Source organism: Esox lucius, chromosome 3, assembly GCF_011004845.1.
Source record: "Esox lucius isolate fEsoLuc1 chromosome 3, fEsoLuc1.pri, whole genome shotgun sequence".
NCBI lineage: Eukaryota > Metazoa > Chordata > Actinopteri > Esociformes > Esocidae > Esox > Esox lucius.
In genome coordinates this window covers 3,990,993-4,015,325 of record NC_047571.1, presented here as the reverse complement: position 1 = coordinate 4,015,325, position 24,333 = coordinate 3,990,993, and the positions used below count along the sequence as shown (strand labels likewise).

Here is a 24,333-nt window from a genome sequence, read left to right as displayed (position 1 = left end):
GCTTTTGACATCTTCCTTCGTGGTGTCTTTAAACAGTCTCTAAACCTCATTTGAAAACCTCTCCCGTAACAGCTGATCGTGAGGCGGAGGTGTTGTATGAGGTTGTGTTCGATGAAGAGTTTGCTGGTGGACTTACTATCAGGTACGGACATAGGTCCCTAGTTGTTTATTATAGGCTTACTATATTTTTGTTTAGCCACATTTCCTTTCATTTAATTTTATATTTACCCAAGATCCAGGTGTCCCCGATTCCTAGAATCACTGGGGAATAAGTATGAATTTCTGGAAACAATCAGATTTATAGAAATGTTGACAGCTAACAAACCTTGAGTCCTGTGCTGTCAACAATAGTCTTTGTTTCTTATAAGAAACAATGTTGTATGTTTTTAAGCCTTGATTAATGATTCCCTTATATTTTGTCAAGTTGTTTTCACTCCAGTCTCATAGGTTTTGCAGCCTGTGTTTGTCTCTGTTGCCCTGCATCTGATGGAACTATTGCTGTTTTTTTGGTGACTGTTGTTTGCCTGACTCCGTTGTGTTGCCTGGCTCTAGGTGTACCGCAGGCTGTGGTTACCGGCTGCCTCCCTGTGCCTTAATTAACATCAGCCACGGCGTACGCGTTGACCAGGGCTCCCACAAACTCACTGCCATTGTCAAGCCCCAGCCGGCTTCCTCCTCCCAACACCATAGCCAGGACAAAGGCCAGTTGTCTGGGCTCAACCACTCACCAAGATCCCCCTTTGTACCCACACAGGTAAGAGAAGAGGAGAGCATGTACACACCACACACAGTTATACACCACACACAGTTATACACCACACACGTGTGTACACACACACACATAATAGGTTAAATTGTCCTGGAGCCAAGCATTGGATCCCTTCATTAATAGATGTAGCTGAACAGCACGGTACAATATGGACTACAACATTTGGCAGATTGAGATCAGTAATTTGATAGCCACACAACCACCTTTTTAAAGATAAATATATAATGATAACAAATGTTGTTTAGAATATACCCTCACTGATCCTAGCGAATTGCCTCTGTCACATTAGCCCACTCTAATTAACGTTTTAGTCTTTTAAAAGATGCTCTTTTCCAGAGCTAATGGGGTTTAAGTCCTTGCTCAAGGACCCTGACATCCCTTCCCCTTGTCAGCAGGTCAAAACAGTGGCCTTTTGGTTTCTGGACCAGTGCTTTAACCGCAGTTTAGCCTCTATTGTGTCTTAATTTAACTCTGTAATTACTTGCCTGGCTTTTCTCCCTGTCCCTCTCTCACACGCACTCTGTGTCTCTATCTAACCCTCTTTCTCAGCAGCAGAACGGCAGACAGAACGTAGTCAGAGCAGACACTCAGGGCAACCTAAACTCTCCATACAAAGCGCTCAGCCAAAAACACCAGCCAAAGGTAAGCCTGTGTGGGTATGTTGTCTGTGTCAATTTCTGTCTGTTGGTCTTTCTGCCTGTCTCTCTCTGTTTGTCTTTACACAATACAATTTCTGTGTGTAATGTCTGACTATGTGTCCATAGGGTAAAGATGAGGAGTTCAGTAACGTGTGGCAGTCTCTACAGAGCCCCGGAATGCCCCAGAAACCCCCCGCTCACTGGCAACAAAACAATGTGAGTCTATTCATTCATTTTGTCAGCGCTGTGTTACAATACTCGCATTGTCAATGCAGTACTTTTCATTTTTGCATGTGTGTGAATGAGTGCTTGACTTTGTTCCGGGCTGTGCGTGTTACCTGACCCGTGTGTGTGTGTGTGTGTGTGTGTGTGTGTGTGTGTGTGTGTGTGTGTGTGTGTGTGTGTGTGTGTGTGTGTGTGTGTGTGTGTGTGTGTGTGTGTGTGTCAATCCCCAGTCGTGTAAATCTGCCTGGGGTACAGGGTCTCCCAGACAGGAAGGACAGATCCAGCGGCAACCAGGCAGTAACCAACCACAGAATCAGCAACATCCAAAACCTGTGAGTCAACGCTCCACCCTAACCTTTAAACCATTATGCCCCTCCAGCTTTAACCTTTTACCCAAAACACCAACCATATCTTTGTCCTGGCATTAAGATCTGGCAGAAATACTTCAATATAATGACTCTGACCATAGAAAAGGATAGAGAAAGACTCCAAGAAAGACTTCCATAATGGCATTTGTGTGAGAATAATTTTTTTTTTATTGGTCAGTTATCTCCTTCACAGCTAGCTGATCTCCTAATGACCCCAACAGTTGGAAGCTTTGAAAATTGGAAAAACAGATGGCAATCTCACCATAGCTACTACTGTTAGGTCCAGAAAGAATTGGACACTGACTCAAGTTTTGTTATTTTGGCTGTTTATCAAAATATAATCAAGGTACAGTTAAATAGTGAATATTGTCTTCAAGTGCAGTCTCTCAACTTTAATTTGAGAGTATTCACATCCAAATTGGAGGAAGGGTTTAGGAATTACAGCTCTTTAATATGTAGCCCCCTCTTTTTCAAGGGACCAAAATTAATTGGACAATTGATTCAAAAGCTGTTTCATGGACAGGTGCGCGCTATTCCTTTATTTCATCAATTAAGCTGGTAAAAGGTCTGGAGTTGATTCCAGGTGTGGCATTTGGAAGCTGTTGCTCTGAACCCACCACATGGGGTCAAAGGAGTGTTGTGGGTTTATTAATGGTGTGACAGAAGAAAGATGCTGCCGGATGAATTCTGAAGTGTATAGGGATATATTGTCTGCTCAGGTTCAGCCAACATCAGCAATGTTGATTGGACGGCGCTTCACTTTACAGATGGACAATGGCCCAAAACATACTGCGAAAGCAACCCAGGTGTTTTTTAAGGCCACGAAGTGGAATATTCTGCAATGGCCGAGTCAATCACCTCATCTCAGCCCAATCGAGCATGCATTTCGCTTGCTGAAGACAGTACCTAAGGTAGAAAGACCCACGAACAAACAACAACTGAAGACAGCTGCAGTAAAGGCATGGCAAAGCATCACAAAGGAGGAAACCCAGCATTTGGTGATGTCCATGCATTCCAGACATCAAGCAGTCATTGCCTGCAATGGATTTTCGACTAAGTATTACAAATGAACAATTTATGATTGTGTTCATTTGTCCAATTACTTTTGAGCCCCTGAAATAAGGGGAATGTGTATGAAAATGGTTGCAATTCCTAAACGTTTCATTTTTGTTTAACCTCTTGAATTAAAGCTGCACATCAATTGTGTCAGTGTCCAAATATTTCTGGATCTAACTATAATTACTGATCACTAATGTTAGCAATCATGTCTATCATAAAATACATCTCAACACTAGGGATGTGCACTGGAAATATTTGTTTTTATCCAAATAGTATTTATTTGAATAGTATTCAGTTACCTGAAAATCATGTTTTTAAAAAGAATTACCAATACAACATGGGCGTTACTGTACTGCGTGATGTGCAAAGGAGCAGGTGTCTTTCTAATTTTAACACTGGCTCAGTGGCCGTTGTGAGTGAAAAGAGCGAGCGCGTATACAGTGGGGCAAAAAAGTACCAATTGTGCAAGTTCTCCCACTTAAAAAGATGAGAGGCCTGTCATTTTCATCATAGGTACACTTCATCTATGAGAGACAAAATGAGGAAAATAATTCCAGAAAATGTTAAGTATTTGGTCAATAAATAAAGTAAATCTCAATACTTTGTTATATACCCTTTGTTGGCAATGACAGAGGTCAAACGTTTTCTGTAAGTCTTCACAAGGTTTTCACACACTTGCTGGTATTTTGGCCCATTCCTCCATGCAGATCTCCACTAGAGCAGTGATGTTTTGGGGCTGTCGCTGGACAACACGGACTTTCATTGTCATGCTGAAAGACCCAGCCACGTTTCATCTTCAATGCCCTTGCTGATGGAAGTTTTTCACTCAAAATCTAACAATACTTGGCCCCATTCATTCTTTCCTTTACACGGATCAGTCGTCCTGTCCCTTTGCAGAAAAACAGCCCCAAAGCATGATTTTTCCACCCCTATGCTTCACAGTAGGTATGGTGTTCTTTGGATGCAACTCTGCATTCTTTCTCCTCCAAACACGACGAGTTGAGTTTTTACCAAAAAGTTTTATTTTGGTTTCATCTGACCATATGACATTCTCCCAATCCTTTTCTGGACCATCTAAATGCTCTCTAGCAAACCTCAGACGGGCCTGGACATGTACTGGCTTAAGCAGGGGGACATGTCTGGCACTGCAGGATTTGAATCCCTGGCGGCGTAGTGTGTTACTGATGGTAGCTTTTGTTACTTTGGTCCCAGCTCTCTGCAGGTCATTCACTAGGTCCCCCCGTGTGGTTCTGGGATTTTTGCTCACTGTTCTTGTGATCACGTTCTTGTGACCTCGGGGTGAGATCTTGCGTGGAGCGCCGGATCGAGGGTGATTATCAGTGGTCTTGTATGTCTTCCATTCTTATAATTGCTCCCACAGTTGATTTCTTCACACCAATCTGCTTACCTATTGCAGATTCAGTCTTCCCAGCCTGGTGCAGGTCTTCAATTTTGTTTCTGGTGTCCTTTGACAGATCTTTGGTCTTGGCCATAGTGGAGTTTGGAGTGTGACTGTTTGAGGTTGTGGACAGGTGTCTTTTATACTGATAAGTTCAAACAGGTGCCATTAATACAGGTAACGAGTGGAGGACAGAGGAGCCTCTTAAAGAAGACGTTACAGGTCTGTGAGAGCCAGAAATCTTGCTTGTTTGTAGGTGACCATATACTTATTTTACAGAGGAATTTACCAATGAATTCATAAAAACTAATTTTGTCTCTCATAGTTGAAGTGTACCTATGATGAAAATTACAGGCCTCATCTTTTTAAGTGGGAGAACTTGCACAATTGGTGGCTGACTAAATACTTTTTAGCCCCACTGTATGGAGGAAGCAGTGTGGAATCATTATTCTGCTACAGAACTGAAGCCAAAAGATTTTTAAACCTCATTATTATATAATTTTTTTTACACTATTGTTCCTCACTGTTTGTATACTTTATACTTGCATGTATATCTTCTTATTATGCAATAAAACAAGTAAAAAGCTGAAGCCAAAATATATCAAGAAATCACATTGAGTTTATTGGATGCATAAGTATAATGAAGCTAGATAGTTAGCTATGCTAGCAGGCAATAAGCGATTTGCCATTTTCTGCACTCCCAACAACCTAACTATACGTAGCGTTTCTTACCCAAATAATTTTTATAGGTAACAATTCCAAAAATATATTACATCTTTTACTATTTGTTTTATCCACTTGCTAGCAGTAGACTACATACAGTGGATATAAAGTGTACACACCCCTGTGAAAATGCCAGGTTTTTGTGATATAAAAAAATTGGACACAGATAAATCATGTCAGAACTTTTTCCATTTTCAATGTGACCTATAATGTGAACAATTCAAAACAAACAAACAAACAAACTGAAATCTTCGAGGGGGTATAAATGAAAAATAAAAACCTTACCATAACCTGGTTGCATAAGTGTGGACACCCTCTAGTAGGATTTTCCTTGCATCTCAGAGCAAAAGCATCAGAGGGATCTCTTTGTTGAAAGATATCAGTCAGGAGAAGGGTACAAAATAATTGCCATAGCATTAGATATACCATAGAACACAGTGGAGAACATGTGGCACAACAGAGACATTTCCAAGAACTGGATGTCCCTCCAAAATGTATGGAAAGACTTGAAGAAAACTGGTCAGGCATGCTTCCAAGAGGCCTACAGCAACATTAAAGGAACTGCAGGAATTTCTGGCCAGTACTGGCTGTGTGCTACATGTGACAACAATCTCCCGTAATCTTCATATGAATGGGCTATGGGGTAGGGTGGCAAGACTGAAGCCTTTTCTTACAAAGAAAAACATCCAAGTCCGGCTGAAGTTTGCAAAAACAAACATCAAGTCCCCCAAAAGCATGTGGGAAAATGTGTTATGGTCTGATGAAACCAAGGTTGAACTTTATGGCCATAGTTCCTAAAGGTATGTTTGATGCAAAAAGACGCACTGTGTATCACCCAAAGAACACCATACCCACAGTGAAGCATGGTGGTGGCAGCATCATGCTTTTGGGCTGTTTTTCTTCAGCTAGAACCGGGGCCTTAGTCAGGATGGAGGGAATTATGAACAGTTCCAAATACCAGACAATTTTGTCACAAAACCTCCAGGCTTCCGTTAGAAAGCTGAAGATGAAGAGGAAGTTCACCTTTCAGCCCGACAATGACCCAAAGCACACATTCAAATCCACAAGAGCATGGCTTCACCAGAAGATTAATGTGTTGGGATGACCCAGCCAGAGCCCAGACCTGAATCTCGAATACTCAAATACTTAATTTTGGTTATTCGAATATCCCTACTCAACACAAAGTAGAATGACTGACTGAATTTGATTTTAGCGGTAGAATGCGGAAGTGTCAGTGTATTCACCTCTTCATAAAATACCAGGTCCAAAGTCCAGCATTCAAAGGGAACATAAATACTGGCCACCTAACAAAATTTACTTCATGGAAATATTCTATGGAGAAATGGAAGACCAAACTTTTTAAACAGTTGGTCAGTTTTGAAATTCCAATGTTGATGATACCTGTGTGGTGTTTTGTTTTCCCCTTTATTTTTTACAGTGAAATTCAACGGATGCCTAGATCTCTTTTGCAGTTGAAGTCTGTATTAGAGCAATAAAAACAAACAAAATGCCCAGCTAATGAAACACAACATTAAGAGAAAATTGTCATTTATCAGGTATTTGAACTGCGTTCCAGGCACTGGGGTTTCTAACTGAAGGTCACTTTGTAAGACATTCCAGGAGTTGGTGACATAGTTAAGCATTTTTTCCTATTTCAGAATGAGTTTCATCTCTAGGACTATCCAAGTCCTGTGACTGCTTTTGATAGCTGATGTTTTTCCACTTACTTTGAGGGGAGATAGAAGTTGTGGCAATACAGAATCAGTAAGGTCTAAAAAATCTGGCTGATATCTGTTCAGAATGCAATTGTGTGATAAAAGTAATAGACAAATAGTGCTCTTTTCAAATGTTGTTTTAGTTGAAATATAAAGTAACTGAATGCATAGATTAAATATACCTAGCTAGAACTAAATATCTAGTTTAAACCACATTAACACGCATTTATCACTTAACCTTTATCCAAACCTCAACCCTTACCCTAAACCTAGCCATATTCTTAGCAAGCAGTTATTTATTAACAGATGGTTTGTTGAGCATTTGTTGATAGTATTAATGTATATAGAACATGAACCAGAAATTGACACTCAAAATGAAGTGTAACCAAACAACGTTTTCCATTTATTTATTTTTGTCATGTGAATTTATGGTGTTTCATATATATTGGATTATATATGTACTGCGAACACTGACATTCTGTACATGCCGAGTGCACTACCGTGGCTGAGTTTATCCCACAACTCTAAAAAAAGACTAACATTAACACACGTTCACCAGTAGAAATAACATCTAATATTTCTAATGTAACCTTGCCAAAATAAGGTTACATGCCAGGGGAACTGTTGCGTTTAGCAATTACAAAAGCCCAAATAATATTAATCTTCACTGAGTTGTGTGTTTAAGATGAAATCACATTTGTTTATTGTGACCGTTCATTGTTTAGGCTGATGTTGGAAACTATGAAGGCGAGCATTCACTGTAATTTTCATAATTTCTGTGCTTGTCTGTATATTGGTCTTTGTTTACCTACCAATAACTATCTTATCTACAATTATCTTTCAAACATTGCATATATTTGTTAGCCAGCTAACTGTCTGACTGATGTACAACTTGACTGACCCACATTTGTAGACTATTACATGCAAAGGTATAAACTATAAGTCAGAGCCATTATAATGAACAACTTTTTTTCTGGTTATAATGTAGCCAACAGTTTTTCTTTATCTCAGAGTTCCTAAATACAGTTGTGCTCATGTTTGCATTCACTGGCAGAAATTGTGAAATTTTGGCATTGATTTTGAAAATATGATTGATCATGCAAAAAACAAAAAAAAACTTTTAAGGATAGTGATCATATGATGCCATTTATTATCACAGTTGTTTAGCTCCTTTTTAGATCATAATGAAAACAAAGGCCTTGATCAAAAGTTTACATACCCTTTAATGTTTGGCCTTGTTACAGACATACAAGTTGACACACACAAGTGTTAATGGCAATGGAAGCTGAATTTCCCACACCTGTGGCTTTTAAAATTGCAATTAGTGTCTGTGTATAAATAGTCTGAGGTTGTATAAAGATGGAAAAGGATATAAAAAGATATCCAAAGCCTTGCAAATGCCAGTCAGTACTGTTCAATCACTTAAGAAGTGGACATTTCGGGGATCTCTTCATGCACAGAGAGGCGACGTTCCACGTCCCCAGAGCCAGGCCCCTGGCCTTCACTGCCACCCATATGGCAGCGCACCCGACCCCAGCGGTTCCTCTCATGAGTGGTGGGCCCATAGGATGGAGAGGGGGGTGCCCCATTGCTTTTTCGGGCTATGCCTGACCGGGCTTCGTGGCAAACCCGGCCAACGGGCGCTCGCCAGCGAGCCCTCCCTCTGGGCCTGGCTCCAGGCGGGGGCCCCGGGCTTCCTCCGGGCAGGGTAACTCTTCCTCGTTTAAACATGGAGTATTTTTGAACCATTATTAGTCTGGCTCCTCCCCTGAGACCACTTTGCCATGGGAAACCCTACCAGGAGCACTAAGGCCCAGACAACACAGCCCTCAGGTTCATAGGAACACACCAACCTCTCCATCACGATAAGGTGATGGCTCCCGGAGAGGCCTCAGATTGAAGAGGAACAATGCGGATTCCGTCCTGGTCGCGGAATAACCGACCAGCTCTTTACTCTTGCAAGGATCCTGGAGGGGGCCTGGGAATATGCCCATCCTGTCTACATGTGTTTTGTGGATCTGGAGAAGGCATATGACCGGGTCCCCCGGGAGATACTGTGGGAGGTGCTGCGGGAGTATGGGGTGAGGAGGTCCCTTCTCAGGGCTATCCAATCCCTGTATGTCCAAAGTGAGAGCTGTGTTCAGGTTCTCTGTAGTAAGTCGGACTCGTTCCAGGTGGGGGTTGGCCTCCGCCATGGCTGCGCTTTGTCACCAATCCTGTTTCTAACTTTTATGGACAGGATATCGAGGCGTAGTCGGGGTGGGGAAGGGTTGCAGTTTGGTGCCCTGGGGATCTCATCGCTGCTTTTTGCGGATGATGTGGTCCTGATGGCATCAACGGTCTGTGACCTTCAGCACTCACTGGACCGGTTCGCAGCCTAGTGCGAAGGGGTTGGGATGAGGATTAGCACCTCCTAAATCTGAGGCCATGGTTCTCAGCAGGAAACCGATGGAGTGCCTTCTCCGGGTAGGGAATTAGACGTTACCCCAAGTTAAGGAGTTTAAGTATCTCAGGGTCTTTTTCGAGAGTGAGGGGACAATGGAGCAGGAGATTGGCCAGAGAATCAGAGCAGCGGGGGCGGTATTGCATTCGCTTTACCGCACCGTTGTGACGAAAAGAGAGCTGAGCCGGAAGGCAAAGCTCTCGATATACCGGCCAATTTTCCTTCCTACCCTCACCTATGGTCATGAAGGCTGGGTCATCACCAAAAGAACAAGATCGCGAGTACAAGCGGCTGAAATGGGTTTTCTCAGAAGGGTGGCTAGCTTCTCCCTTAGGGATAGGGTGAGAAGCTCAGCCATCCGTGAGGAACTCGGAGTAGAGCCGCTGCTCCTTTGCATCGAAAGGAGCCAGTTGAGGTGGTTCGGGCATCTGGTAAAGATGCCCCCAGGACGTCTCCCTAGTGAGGTGTTCCAGGCACGTCCAGCTGGGAGGAGACCTCGGGGTAGGCCCAGGACCAGGTGGAGAGATTATATTTCGACACTGGCCTGGGAACGCCTCGGGATCCCCCAGTCAGAGCTGGCAAATGTGGCTCGGGAAAGGGAAGTTTGGGGTCCCCTGCTGGAGCTGCTGCCCCCGCGACCCGATACGGATAAGCGGATGAAGATGAGAGATGAGAGAGTTCAGGTCTTATTTAGATGACCGGAGTTGTTTTGCCAATGGTGGCAATCTTGAATCTGATTATTACATGCGGTGTTCCCCAGGGATCAGTTCTCGGACCGCTTCTGTTCAATCTCTATATGTAACCTCTTGGACAAATTCTACAGAACAACAACCTTAACTACCGTAGCTATGCAGATGATACTAATAAATGGCTCTCGCACTGTGTGAGAACAGCTCAATAGATTCACTGTGTCACTGTGAAGAGTGCATAAATACCTTGATGAACCAAAATTGTCTACATTTAAACCAAGATAAAACAGAGATTGTGTTTGGCAACAAAATTAAGAGAATTAGTATTAGTAAAGAGCTGGATTCTCAGGCCCTAAAAACCAGGAACCAAGAACATAATCTTGGTGTTCTGATAAACTCAGTTGTCATGTTCACCAGTCATATTAAGAATGCTGCTGCTAGGATGTTAACCACGAACAGAGCACATCACTCTGGTTCTTAAATCTTTGCACTTTTGCGCTTTCAGTCGGTTACAGAATAGATTTTGAAGTGGTGCTTTTGTCTATAGAGCACTGAATGGTTTAGGCCCTGAATACATTTTTAATGTTCGAAGATTTTAAACCGAGCAGGGTGTTTAGATCCATGAACTCAGGTCAGCTAGTAGAGCCCAGAGTCCAAATTAAACATGGAAAAGCTGCATTTAGCAGTTATGCAGCACACAACTGGAATAAACTTCTAGAAGTTCTTAGATCCAGGTTAAAAACACTTTTTTCATGTGCCTATGACTGAGCGCTTAATCTTAACCACACTGTTAGCCTTATGGGTTTTACAGCTTCCTCATGGTGTTTTCTACGGAATCTTTTTCTATTTTCTTATTCTCTTATTATTATGATAATGTTATCCCCCTTATATCTTTTAGGTGTTTTTTTTTTTAAAGGTGTTTAGTCTTCCTTTTATTGTTTTTATTCTATTGTATTTTTACATTTTCTTTTCCTTTATAAAGCTCATTGAATTGGTTATATGTATGAACTGTTCTATATAGATAAGCTTGCTTGCTTGGTTGCTTGCATGGTGAAATTCTCCTTCAAGGCCGCTACCGCTAGAGGCCTCTATAATTCTGTGGCTAACTTGCTTCCTCCTCTTATCATGTTTTCTCAGCCAGTGTTAACTTAGTGCAACAAGTAAAACCAAAATCACAAAATAGAACTACAGACACATCCTTTTGGAAGGATATGACACACCTTGAGGCTGTTTCCTTGTCCGGAAAACAGAAACTTAAAGCAGAATTCTGTGTAGCGGTTGATTTTTACAAATTAAAGGCTGTGAGTTGAGACTAAGTTAAATTGCTTCTTAGAGAAACATAAATATTCAGTTAAAATGCCCTGAGTGTTTTTTTGGTTGTGATTTTCATTCTTTTGTGTGTATGTGTGTGTGTTTTAAACTTTAAATTTTGTTATAGGGTCCAGCGGGAAGTATCAGACTGCTGAAAAGAAATGAAGATGCCAACTCTCTCTTTCCTGCTCAGAGTGCCGCAAAGAAGGTAGGCACACCTATATACATAATGTACATTTGTATTTATACACAACAACACTCATATTTACCCACCTGTCTTCAACAGACGGAATTTGAGGAGTTAATTGCCAACCTGAAGATCTCCAAGGGCAATGAGACAACTCTACCCCCTCCAGCCAAGAACCCTACGCGCCCATCAGAGGAACCCCTGTCTCCGCAGTCATTTGCTATGGTGGGCGCTAGCGCCAACTGATTGGTTTTCTATTGCAGTGCATTTAGTGCCCATATCAAACTCTTTTCAATACAATTTGTCCACTCCCATTACGATTGGCTAGGCAAGGTCAGTTGACTAATTTGCGATTGTTTTCCTTTGTATAGAAGGGGACTCTAGCCCTGAAGGAGATGCTGAACATTGGCTCTGCCCCTGATTCTTCTAATCCTGCCTCCTGCAGCACACAGCCACAGAGCCGGAGACGACCCACCAAGAAGCTAGGTAAGCTCAAATTCAAGGGATTAGCCACTTATTTAGCTACAGCTGTTGTGTACTTAATTGATGGGAAAAACGGATTTCAGTGGCCTAAGTGGCCTTCGTCCATCAATCAAAGATGTTGCCCCTGGTACCGCTACAGCATGTGTTCAAATTTGTCCCCCGGCACTTTCAGCAAGAAAACCTTTAACTTTCACCATTTTCCTGTAAAGAGGAGAGGATGGGGGACTCTGTGTTACCCATGACCCCAGCGGTGGCAGCAGTAGTTCCTCCCCTGTCGTCATCCCAGCCCCCCTCCATGGTCCCCAGTGTGGCCACAGAGCTGACGAGGATCTGCGTGGGCCTGGGTCTGGCCCCACCCGACTTCACCTTCATACGCAGCAGACAGGTAGGCAGAGTGACACACACACCTAAGTAAGTGTATATGCAGTGCTGCTTGAAAGTTCTTGTGTTTTCTCTCTGAAATCTTGATTTATTCTGAAAAAAATATTATAATAATTCTGACTGTAGAGTTACAAATTCCATATGTTGGATTAGAGGAAATCATACGTGTAGTACAAAAACACTTTTTTTAAAAGGGAATTACTGCCCATGTTACTCCACTCAGGTGGGTAAATAATTGTGTACTAAATGAAGCAAGGAGGGATATTAGGTAAAGTGTTTGGTTTGGACCCTGATAGAGACAAGACAACTTTTCAGTTTAGTCTTACTCTTACTCTTTTCCTCCTGTGGACCTGGCTGACTGTACGTCATCAAGAGAACCATGAATTCTGAATTCTTGGCAAAATGTCTCCAGGTCATGCAAAGTGTTTGGTCGTCTTGCATGAACCGCACTTTTGAGATCTCCCCAGAGTGGCTTGATGATATTAAGGTCAGGAGACTACGATGGCCACTGCAGAACCTTCAAGTTTTTCTTCAATAACCACTGGAGGGTCAACTTGGCATGTGCTTAGGGTCATTGTCATGCTGGTCCAAGAGCGTCCCATGCACAGCTTTCATACAGAAGAATGCAAATTGTCTGCCAGTATTTTCTGATAACATGCTGCATTCATCTTGGCATACATTTTCACAAGATTCTCCTTGCCTTTAGAGCTCACACACCCCCAAATCATCAGTGAGCCACCACCATGCTTCACAGTGGGGATGGTGTTCTGTTCACTATATGCCTTGTTGACCCCTCTCCAAACATATCGTATTGTGCTCCTTGAAACAACCACACTGTCTTTTTCCAGAGCAGCCTGTATTTCTCCTGAGATTACCTGTGGGGTTTTTTTTGTATCCCGAAGAAGTCTTTGAGCAGTTTTGGCTGACATCTTTCTTGGTCTACCTGACCGTGGCTTGGTATCAAGAGATCCCTGAATGTTCCACTTCTTAGTAAGTGAAAATGTAATACAGTACTGACTGGTACTGTATTTGCAAGGCTTTGGATATCTTTTTATATTCCTTTCCATCTTTATAAAGTTCCATTACCTTGTTACACAGGTCTTTTGACAGTTATTTTCTGCTCCCCATGGCTCAATATCTAGCCTGCTCAGTGCATCCACGTGAGTTCAGCTAAACTCATGGACTATTTATACACCGACATTAATTGCAATTTAAAATGCAACAGGTGTGGGAAATTCAGCTTTAATTGCCGTTTTCACCTGTGTATATAAATCACTGAATGGTTTAGGCCCTGAATACTTTTCTGATATGTTTGAAGAATATAAACCGAGCTGGGCTCTTCGATACATGGACACACGTCCGCTAGTAGAGCCCAGAGTCCAAACTAAACATGGAGAAGCTGCGTTTAGTAGTTATGCCGCATGCAATTGGAAAAAACTACCAGATGATCTTAGATGTGCCCCAAACATATACATTTTTAAATCCAGGTTAAAACACTTATCTTTTCACGCGCAAACAACTACTGTGGGGAGAACTAGTATTTGATACACTGCTGATTTTGCAGGTTTTCCCACCTACAAAGCATGTAAAAGTCTGTAATTTTATCATAGATACTCTTCAACTGTGAGTGACTGAATCTAAAACAAAAATCCAGAAAATCACATTGTATGATTTTTAAGTAATTAATTTGCATTTTATTGCATGACATAAGTATTTGATCAGAAAAGCAGAACTTAATATTTGGTACAGAAACCTTTATTTGCAATTACAGAGATCATACGTTTCCTGTACTTCTTGACCAGGTTTGCACACACTGCACCAGGGTTTTTGGCTCACTCCTCCATACAGACCTTCTCCAGATCCTTCAGGTTTTGGGGCTGTCGCTGTGTAATACGGACTTTCAGCTCCCTACAAAAATGTTCTGTTGGGTTCAGGTCTGGAGACTGGCTAGGCCACTCCAGGACCTTGAGATGCTTCTTACGGACCTACTCTTTAGTTGCCCTGGCTGTGTGTTCTGGGCTGATCCCTCACCTTCCTTTTGATAATTGATGCCCCACAAGGTCTGATCTTGCATGGAGCCCCAGACCGAGGGAGATTGACCTTCATCTTGAACTTCTTCCATTTTCTAATAATTGCGCCAGTCGGTCTGTGAGAGCCGGAATTACTGGTTGGTAGGTGATCAAATACTTATGTTATGCAATAAAATGCTAATTAATAATTTAAAAATCATACAATGTGATCTTCTCGATTTTTGTTTTAGATTCCGTCTCTCACAATTGAAGTGTACCTATGATAAAATTACAGACCTCTACATGCTTTGTAAGTAGGAAAACCTGCAAAATCGGCGGTGTATCAAATACTTGTTCTCCCCACTTTGTGATAACAAATGGCTTCATATGATCACTGTGCTTAAATAAAAGATGAGCACAACTGTATCTACCTATATGTATATTATGTCTATCTACCTTAATCTTATGACCGGTGAAGTGAATAACACTGATAATCTCATTATCATGGCACCTGTCAGTGGGTGGTATATCTCAGGCAGCAATTTAACATTCTGTCCTCAAAGTTTGTGTTTGAAGCAGGATAAATGGGCAAGTGTAAGGATCTGAACAACTTTGACAAGGGTCATAAGGTGATAAGGTGAAGGATATGCGCTTCACGTGAGGCAACGGGCAAGCATCGTACGTCTGTAATTGTTTTTTTTTGCGGGTGCTGTATTTTTTTTTGTAGATTAATTAAGTACCTGAACTAATTTTGTTTAAATACTTTAGGGTTTTTCAATGATAGTTTGAGTTACGCTGCAACTGCTAGTGAAGATGTCTGCTTCAAGTTAGCGAGTGGCACCAAGATATTGTCCCTCATGCACATGGTATAATTATAAAAAGTTTCTGCTTCAGTGTCGGTGCCTACAAACAAACTTAATATGGGAGAAAATATATTTCAAGGGTTGAGAAATGTTGACTAACCAGCTATGGCAATGGCACAAGCAGAGCAAACGCTGCAAACGCCATTGCAGTTAAATGAATAGTTTGACACAGGCTGCACCTTCAAATTGGTAATAAGTGTATATTAGAAAACACTGAACTTTAACTTGATTATTATTCAGTTTAATAGCATGTTATGTAGGCTATGATCTCTATTTTTGAGTGAGATTTTCTAGGCTGTTTGAAAATCACAAATCATAACCGTTATTGCAATATTTGTCAATATTTTATCCAAATTGTGCAGCCCTATTACAGCATAATGCCTAAAATGGCAGGGTCGCTGGTTCAATTCCCATGGTGGACCAGTACAAAAAATGCATGCAAATGGTTACCCTTACTACTGTAAGTCACATAAGATAATAGCATATGGCAAATTACATTGTGTCAATGTGAAGTGTAGGATGCAGACACAGCCACTTTGACTCACACTGTCTTTCTCACAGGGTCTGATGTTATGTCAAGTCAAGCTGTCCACCGGTCTCTTGGTCCATGGTCCACAGTGTCAGTCTGAGAATGAAGCCAAAGAGAAGGCTGCCCTCTTCACACTGCAGCGCCTTGTGAGTGTGGTGTGTGTCCTTCCTGTACATCTGCATGGTGCGTGGGCAAGCGTAGGAGTGCGTGGGCAAGCGTGGGAGTTGGTGGGCAAGCGTGGGAGTTGGTGGGCAAGCGTGGGAGTTGGTGGGCAAGCGTGGGAGTTGGTGGGCAAGCGGGGGAGTTGGTGGGCAAGCGTGGGAGTGCGTGGGCAAGCGTGGGAGTGCGTGGGCAAGCGTGGGCAAGCGTGGGAGTGCGTGGGAGCATGTGGGCAAGCGTCGGAGTGCGTGAGTAAGCGTGGGAGTGCATTCAGCTGTTCAGCTTTTATTGCTGTTTCTTCTTAGATTGGTTTTCTGTTTTTTTCAGAATTCAGTGGGGTCTGGATTCTCCCTGACTCCGCCTCTGTTCTCCGGGGTTGGCCAGATAAGAGGCCCCATGGGAACCATCCCTAGCGTATTCAGCCAATCCGGTGAGTCCAGGCATCACAGAGGTTGTCTGTATTTACACCATGGTATACTGCAACTACATGACCTAATTAGGTGCAGTTTTTCCTGTAAGGTTTTGGAGAATTTGCACTTAAACCCCCTTTTTTTCTTGTCTTTCCCTCCTCTCACCTAAGGTGGTCTTCTGAGGCCACCGCAGGGTTACGGCCCCCTACCCTGGGGCATGCCCCTCCCGGTTCCACAGGGGCAGCCTTTCTATGGGGGAACCTTCCCAGGTGCCCGGCCTCAGGCACCCTCTGTAGCCATCGGATCACACAACCAGTTTGTCCCCCTTCAGGTAGGTTTTATGTGAATGTATACTTGTGTGAGTAGGTAATTACCCCGTCAGATTTTCTGCTTTGTTGCACATTTTTTACATTTAATTCAATCAGATCTGTCTGTGGGTTCTAATAATAGAGGGTGTCTGAGTGAAATAAGGTCAGATGTTTGATGACCTTGTGCCTCCTTTCCTCTGGTGCCAAATACTGTTGTTTTACCCTAAAGTCCAGAAATGTTTCTGTTTCCATTGACACGGGCCACCGCCAGTCAGCCACTAGGCCCTGGCTGATTAGCCCGGCTCTCATTTGGTGCCAAGCCCCGGACTTTAGGGGCTAGTGATGGGAAGTTCGACTCTACTGACATGTGTATTATTAGAAGATTTAAAAATGTATTGTTGTACAGAAGTCGCACAAGCACAACACATTGTTCATATATCATTGTTCATTTCGTTTATCATTCCTTCAAGTGAATGAGATTCGAAGATCCGTGGATCACCGTTCATTTCGTTCATTGTTCCTTCCGGTGAACGAGATTCGAAGTTCTCAAGGAGCCATGGATCACCATTCATTTTGTTCATTATTCCTTCAGGTCAAGGAGATTCAAAGATCCTACTGAGGTGAACCAGGAATCATGATTCACCAAAAAAAATAGAACAAATACTTTTGCGAACGACCCCTAACTAGTTGACGTGTTACGTGCTGTGAAAATGCAGCATGTTGTTCTATTCGAATGTATATCATTTGCTTAGTCTCAGGCTTCTCATAATGGATTTCATCTGATCTAACAAACAGATCCCTGATAAAGCAATAGTACAGGAAAGCAAAGACTCAAAACGGAAAGAGTTGGAATGACCAAAGGTGGTACGATGCCATTGAAGTCCTTGGTACCAAACGTATCATTCGAAACAGGAACATTTTGTGCCAACATTTGCATAAGTCACCGGTGTAGCCCTATGGAAAATGTAAGCAATCAGGCCTGATTTTGGCCAATTCCGAAACCACATTATATCACGATCACAAAAAAAACTCAGTTTTGTAACACTGTTTTATGGACTGATTAGTCAAATGTGGAACTTGTTGGGCGGCATGGGCCTTATGTCTGATGAAAATCACACACTGCACATAAACAATCTCAAGGACGTCCGTGCAAAAAAAGAACATGTATGCACTCACTACTGTAAACCACTTAGGATGAGTGTAATGTGTCAAAAATTATTTAGGTCTTATTTGGGGATTTTGCCACTGATTACCAAAAAGGAATGCCCATGATTTGTTTGTCTGTGGGTTCCCCATGGGTTTTCTTACAATCCTGACCTTTAACCCCCACTAGGTGACAAAGAAGCGTGTGTCGTCGGGGAGGAAGCCCCAGGAGTTCTACAGTGCTGCTCACACGACAAAGACCCAAGCCTCGAGCAACGAGACCCTATCTCGCTCACAACCTTCCCTATTCCCGGCCTCGTCCGCACCCCCCGTGACCTCTTCCACGCCCCCAAAGGCTGCCCAGAACCCCCCCGAGAAGGCGGGGACCCCCTCCACACCCAAGACGCCACGGCAAAACCCCTCGGGCCATGGCCACACTCCCAGCTCTGCCTCCAAGAGGAAACACAGGAAATTGGCGGTGAACTTCGAGGCTGCCAAAGTCCAAGAATGATTTTCCACTCCATTTAGGAGTTGTTTGTTTAATGTGGTATGATGATGGCCTGATTCCACAATTTAACCATAAACTCTACATAGTGCACTGCTTTTAACAGGAGCAACATGCACTCGCCCCCCTTTGTGGCTGTGCCCGGTAGTTGCACACTTGACGAATAATAGGGTTCAGTTTGTTTGACATTTGAGACAGATTTTCATAATCTGTGGGAGAAATTGCCCCCCCACCTGCCCCGACGCAATAATCACTGATGAGTCAGAACAATGTCTGTGGTTTTTGTTTGTTTCATGTTGTTTTGAAGACAATTCTTTTCCCCCTGCCAGAACCTGTGGTAGATTGTCTTTGTTGTTCCGTTTCTGATTGGAACCAGTAATCAAGGGATTAATCTCTTAATTGTTACCTTTGTTTCTATTAAAACACTGAATGCAAACCGCTAGCTTTTTTTCTCCAGTCAACGTATGTTGACAGGATTTAGTTACATTTTATAGTTTCTAATTACTGAAAATTTTTATATCAATTGGACATACTATTCCATGTCAAGCAACATTATGGGCCCAAAACCGCATAAAGAATTTAGACACACCTCACTATAATAATAAAAAAAATCAGAATAACATAACAGTACAATTTCTTCCCGGTCAAGAATTACGGTTTTGTTTTTAATAAAAAAAATCCCACCAGATTTCAATCTATGGATTTTAATCCCTGGCAACCTTTTAAACATACATGTGTAAATGTTTCTTTATCATTTTTATTATTGCAGTACCCTTCATTTAACTTACAACCCACATGTACATTGTCTTACATTTTTAGACCATATTTGTTTTTTGGATTTGTTCCCCCTACCACTTTAAACATAGCACAATTTACTTGATTCTTTCTCTCCATGGGTTTTTTAAATGTTGGAACCGAAGCACACCTGCTGTTATGTCCTATATATTTTTTTTCTTATTGTTTGTTTATTTTTTAATATACCAAAATAAATTATGGATATATGACTTGCTTTTTCCATGCAGGAGTGTGCTGTATATATCCATTGAATAAAGAAATAATTTGTTAAAATGATGTCCACTTGTCTGTCTTATTTTATTTAGGTTTATGAATTGTAATGGATGGTATTACCATAAAGCATATTTCAGGCCTTGATCAGGGTTGAAATGAAAATCATAATACCCTTCAATGTTTTAAATTATGAAAAACGTGAAGTTAGAAAAATAGTTGATTTTATTCATTCTTGCCATTATGATAACAATATACTACTTCCTGCAGTACAATACTGTGCAAATAAGGCTTAAGGGGGTGTAGTAACACAGTCCGCTCCAACACTGAATTTATACAGACCGAGGGTTTGTAAGTAATCAAAATAAAAATTGTTAGCATATCATTCATGGTTTAATTTACTTCCATTGCTGCAGAACAGCTTTAAGTTGTTAACCGATTACTTGGTCAATGGACAAAAAGTGGAGGTGGGAGTATCTTCCAGAAGAACGTCTCTGCAGCACTCCACCAAACCCCTTGGTGTTTGTCAAAGGGACCCTGAGAAACAAGAATCTTTGCTCTGTCTAATCAAATATTGAACTCTTTGGCCTGAATGCCAAGCAGCACATCACAATACTGGGAATATTTTTTTTATAAAAGAAAAGTGCTTGATTTCAAATAGCTTTAGCAAAAATGTTAGTATTTTGTCCCATATTTGGGTTGTATGTCTTAAAGTTGAAGAAGCAGAAAAAAGCTCTTAGTATTAGTGCAAACCTAACGAGAAGCTGCATAACTTCTTTGGGGATATAAAAAATTATACGGGGAAAGGAAATGGCCACGCCTCTTGATATTTTCTACAATCACTGGAATAGCCTTTCAAAATATACGTCCCCATAATAAACTATCATACAATTAATACATCAAACCTGTGACTCTACACACTAGGTTAACGCATTTGCAGTGTTTGTTTTTCTCCATTAGTGGAACATATACTGTGTATTGTTTGTTGCCTATGTTATTGGTTTAGAATAACTACACAATGATGCTAATAACGTAATTAGGCCTATTAATCATCCTACATTATTCGTTATTCACACACTACGCAGTTGCGTTGCCTTGTTATCCGCGTCATGTCAACGTGATCTTCTGCATGTTTTAACAGAAACCAACGAAATCATGCTTCATTATTTCCATCCACAATATAGTATTAATACGCGCGTCAGCTACTGAGAATCTATCCGATTCTTAAACTTCGACACTGCCATTGGACAAAACCCAACTCTGCAGACGTAGCACATTTCGTTGATTTCAAAAGAAACGTTCCCTCAGACGGCGATGAATGCCAGGGCTGTTGTGTAACATGGCTGTTAAAAACTAGTTAAAATAACGTACACGTTGGTTCCTCTTTTTGCCACCAGAGGGCAATGCATGGCTGCTGATGTCCTTATGTGTAATTCAGGCAGGTTTATGCCATAAACCTAGGGTCGCCAACCCCCTTCTTGGAGAGCACACTAGGTTTGCAGACCTTCACTCCAGATCTGCTGATTCTACTTATTAGCTGCTGCTCATCAGTAATTTCATCATCTTAATCAAGTATGTTAAAATAGGAATGGAACAAAAGTCTGCATACCCATACAAGGGTTGGCAATTCATAGTCTATAGGGTACACAACTAGGGCAGCCATTCCAAAAAAGATATATAGCTGCAGTATGTTGCAAATGTTTCTTCCAAAATAGCACAGTTTTTTTACTGCAGTAATTCTGTAGTCAAACTAGTATAGCTGCCATTTAACTCCCAAGTACACTGCAGTTTAAAAATATCACAGTGGTCTGCAGTAACTGCAGTTTCAAAACAGAAATCTTTTTTGGAAGCAATAGTTTATACATTCATATGCATATCAGAGGTCAGCAAAGAAAGACTACCTGAACTGGCTGTCTAGTCTTCATAGATTATGTGACTGCTGACAGCAGCAGCAGGATTAATTCTGAAGTGTACAAAAACATGGTGCCTGTTCAGATATAACCAAACACATCTAAGCTTACTGGACAGCGCTTCATCACCCAGCAGGGCAATGTTTTTAAAGTGTACTGTTCTTGACCGGTCAATTCAATCACTCGATTGAATGCAATTGAACATGCCTTTCACATGCTGAAGTCAAGACTGAAGGCTAAACGGACCCAAAACAAGCAGAAACCAGTTGCAGTACTGGCCTGGCAGAGCATCCTTAGGGAAGATACCAAGCATCTGGTGATGATTGCATGCTAAGGATATGCAACCACATTCTAAACATGTCTACTTTAGCAAATATAGTATTCATCTGTCCAAATACCTTTTAGTATCCCAAAATAGAAAACTACGTAAAAAACATGTAGTAATTTCAAACAGAGATTGAATACAGAGCCCAAAAAGAAAGAAATAATGTGTGTGTAATTTTTTATAACTTGTTAAAAGTAGGTCTATGTAATGGATTCACAATGAACACAATACAACCTGGCAACCATAACACAAAACAACGACAAACTATTATTCTCTGCTTAAACAAACAAGATACTGAGTCAATGCCACTTGTATAATAGCTATCTATTCTTCTTTGTAATGGCCAAAATCTTCCTTCCAGTCATATTGAATATTGGCTCATATTGTATTGATGAACTGAGCTGATATGATATTGACAGCTGCCTGCTTGGTGTTCAACAAGGTTGTGATCCATATTGATCAGTTTTACTATGCTGTAACAGTATATCTACACACAGTACTGCAATTATTACAGCACATAGTAAAACAGTAGATTTTTTACCTAAAATTATAATTAACCTTTAGTTTACACAAACAAACCATCTTTATAGGAGTAATTTAATCTTAATAATAGTGTTGAAATTGATACTGCCAGTCAACACATTCTTTTGAAATCTGAGAGGAGGTCTTATACAATTAATATTTTGTTGTCCATGTTCTACCAACACCTCAGGCACTTAAAGGTTGAAATAAAAACTCAGGGAATCCAAAAGGGAGTGATTACTGCACAGAAATGCAGGTTTGACTTTATTTTTTTTAACACATTAAAAACTAAAAATAAGAATAAAATTCTTCACATTGTTGTTGCCTGGAGCCATTTTTCTGCCAAATAGAAGGAAACCCAAATGGAACAGAGAAGACAACCACCATCAACGCTATTAAACATAAGGACTTAAAAAAACACCTACAGTTATAATTTCATAAATAGGCTCAGCATGATGAACAGACTTGGTTGAGAAAGGGAGAAAGAGACAGAGAGAGAGAGAGGAGTGATCAGAAGAGAGGCAACGAGCCAGATGTCAGGGTTATATATCGCCACTCTACCAATCTGTCTGTACCACTTTCCTTCTCTCATTATCAGACCCTTACTGTGGATAAAGATATACCACCTCAGTTAGAGGACTTAAATGACAATCCATCTAATCAATATGTCCAATCATTAAAAACAAATTCTGTCCTTTTATAAAATATGACTTATTTTTCTTGGTCTAATTTCACAAAACTCATACTTTGGGATGTTTTCCTTACAAAGGGGCAGCTTAGGTGTACTTTTTCACAGGTTGAAAACAAATTATTTACCAAGTTTTATTTTACAAATATCATTATATTGACAATTTTTATGCCCAATAAAATCCAAGCTACTATCAGCCATTCAACCAATTTCCCTTCTTTGATTGTTAAATTAAAACTTGTGCGATCAATTCACAATCACACTGCACTTGAAAAAAAAGCTTTCATTTTTTATACTCTAGGAGCAAGAGTAACACAAAATTCTATGTACAGCTTGAGGTTATGGCTACTAACCAGCCTCGGCACCGTCCACAGTCAGAGGATCCTGTGAACATCATCATCAGTTTAGAAAGAGCAACGCAACTCTGCTCAAAGACACACAACAGTCTCCAAGGCCGTCCAGTAGCAGAGAGGGAGAAAAAGAGAGAGGAGAGAGAGGAAAACATGGAAAAAAGAGAGATATAAAACTTTTTTTTTCTGAGAAAGATTATTGTTTTTTTCACTTTCAAAATAATAGTCAGTTTAGGGTATGAGTTTACATCTTGGTATGTGTGGAGAGAAAAAGGACCCAAGTGCTAAGTGCTAAATTAACTTCTGGGATTTGAACAATGGTCTTATGCTTATTTTATCAGCTTGACTTCTTCAAAATACACTCCAATGACATATCAGCAGTGAGCACAGTGGTGACTATTCTTACCCAATGATGCTTTGTGCCTTTGTGGCCATACAACAGTACAAAGTTTAACCTTTAAATTTTAATTGGACACAAGGGGAGGGGTGTGGTGGGTTATAAAACAAATCTGAAATCATGAGTCATGACATCAGTAAGCCTTTTTCATAAACAAAATCAAAAAATGAATGTTTTGAAGTATGGGCGTCTGCCTTTGTTGTCTGAGTGATGTTCAGAGTGTTTGACAAGATGGAGCGGGAGCGTCAAGAAGTTTCTATTGGATGCCTTGGTCCAATGAATGCAGAGTGAGCACGAATGAAGACCGGGTCAGGTTATGGTCCAGTCCAAGGGTGGTAGAGTGGAGGTGTGTAGAGGTTAGAGGTCAGATCAGGTTAGGAATAGAGGCTTGTCTCTCTGAAGAGCTCTGGGAGAAAACATAAGAGGAAGCAGCCATGTGAATTACTTACCAATTAATAATAAACTAATAATGTTAATACATTTTAGTTTTTAATACCCCAATATTGACCTGTTTTTTATCCCTTCCCCAATGTCATCACATTCAATAGTATGTGGGGCCCTATCTCATGGTAAAACTCCCCACAGATTCAGAAAGGTCAAACATTGTGGCAAACGTTCCTCATATCATCTCTATTCTGCTTAGAAAGAATACAACAAAAAATTGCCATATATTTTTGCCATTTCATGATTGATTGAAGTCAAACACATGCTGTGGAACCACTAGACCACACATTCTAGTTTTTTCCACACTACTCTTTAATAGGGGAATTCACGAGTGTCATCACGTGTAAGGCAATGTTAACTTATATGATGGCTCAGT

At 41.1% G+C, this 24,333-nt stretch overlaps 2 protein-coding genes across 5 annotated transcripts in view; one reads left to right on the top strand and one right to left on the bottom strand.

The window, feature by feature from the left end:
- xrn1 (5'-3' exoribonuclease 1) overlaps window positions 1–19,387 on the top strand; it is a 42,391-nt gene extending 23,004 nt beyond the window's left edge. The window contains exons 29-41 of one of the 3 annotated variants that reach the window (XM_020045438.3): window positions 73–142; window positions 553–754; window positions 1,319–1,411; window positions 1,534–1,623; window positions 1,863–1,964; window positions 11,467–11,547; window positions 11,626–11,751; window positions 11,898–12,012; window positions 12,219–12,394; window positions 15,824–15,946; window positions 16,278–16,380; window positions 16,531–16,691; window positions 18,002–19,387. In XM_020045438.3, coding sequence (XP_019900997.1) covers window positions 73–142; window positions 553–754; window positions 1,319–1,411; window positions 1,534–1,623; window positions 1,863–1,964; window positions 11,467–11,547; window positions 11,626–11,751; window positions 11,898–12,012; window positions 12,219–12,394; window positions 15,824–15,946; window positions 16,278–16,380; window positions 16,531–16,691; window positions 18,002–18,322 — 1,763 coding nt within the window. In that variant the 3' untranslated portion in view covers window positions 18,323–19,387. The remainder of the gene's footprint in view (window positions 1–72; window positions 143–552; window positions 755–1,318; window positions 1,412–1,533; window positions 1,624–1,862; window positions 1,965–11,466; window positions 11,548–11,625; window positions 11,752–11,897; window positions 12,013–12,218; window positions 12,395–15,823; window positions 15,947–16,277; window positions 16,381–16,530; window positions 16,692–18,001) is intronic. The other 2 variants (XM_013139156.4, XM_010883598.5) reach the window with 2 other exon arrangements.
- A 2,920-nt stretch (window positions 19,388–22,307) lies between these two features.
- Window positions 22,308–24,333, bottom strand: part of tox (thymocyte selection-associated high mobility group box) — a 47,812-nt gene continuing 45,786 nt past the window's right edge. For both annotated transcript variants that reach the window (XM_010883608.3, XM_010883618.3), the window contains exon 10: window positions 22,308–23,919. In XM_010883608.3, the coding sequence (XP_010881910.1) occupies window positions 23,883–23,919 (37 nt within the window). In that variant the 3' untranslated portion in view covers window positions 22,308–23,882. The remainder of the gene's footprint in view (window positions 23,920–24,333) is intronic.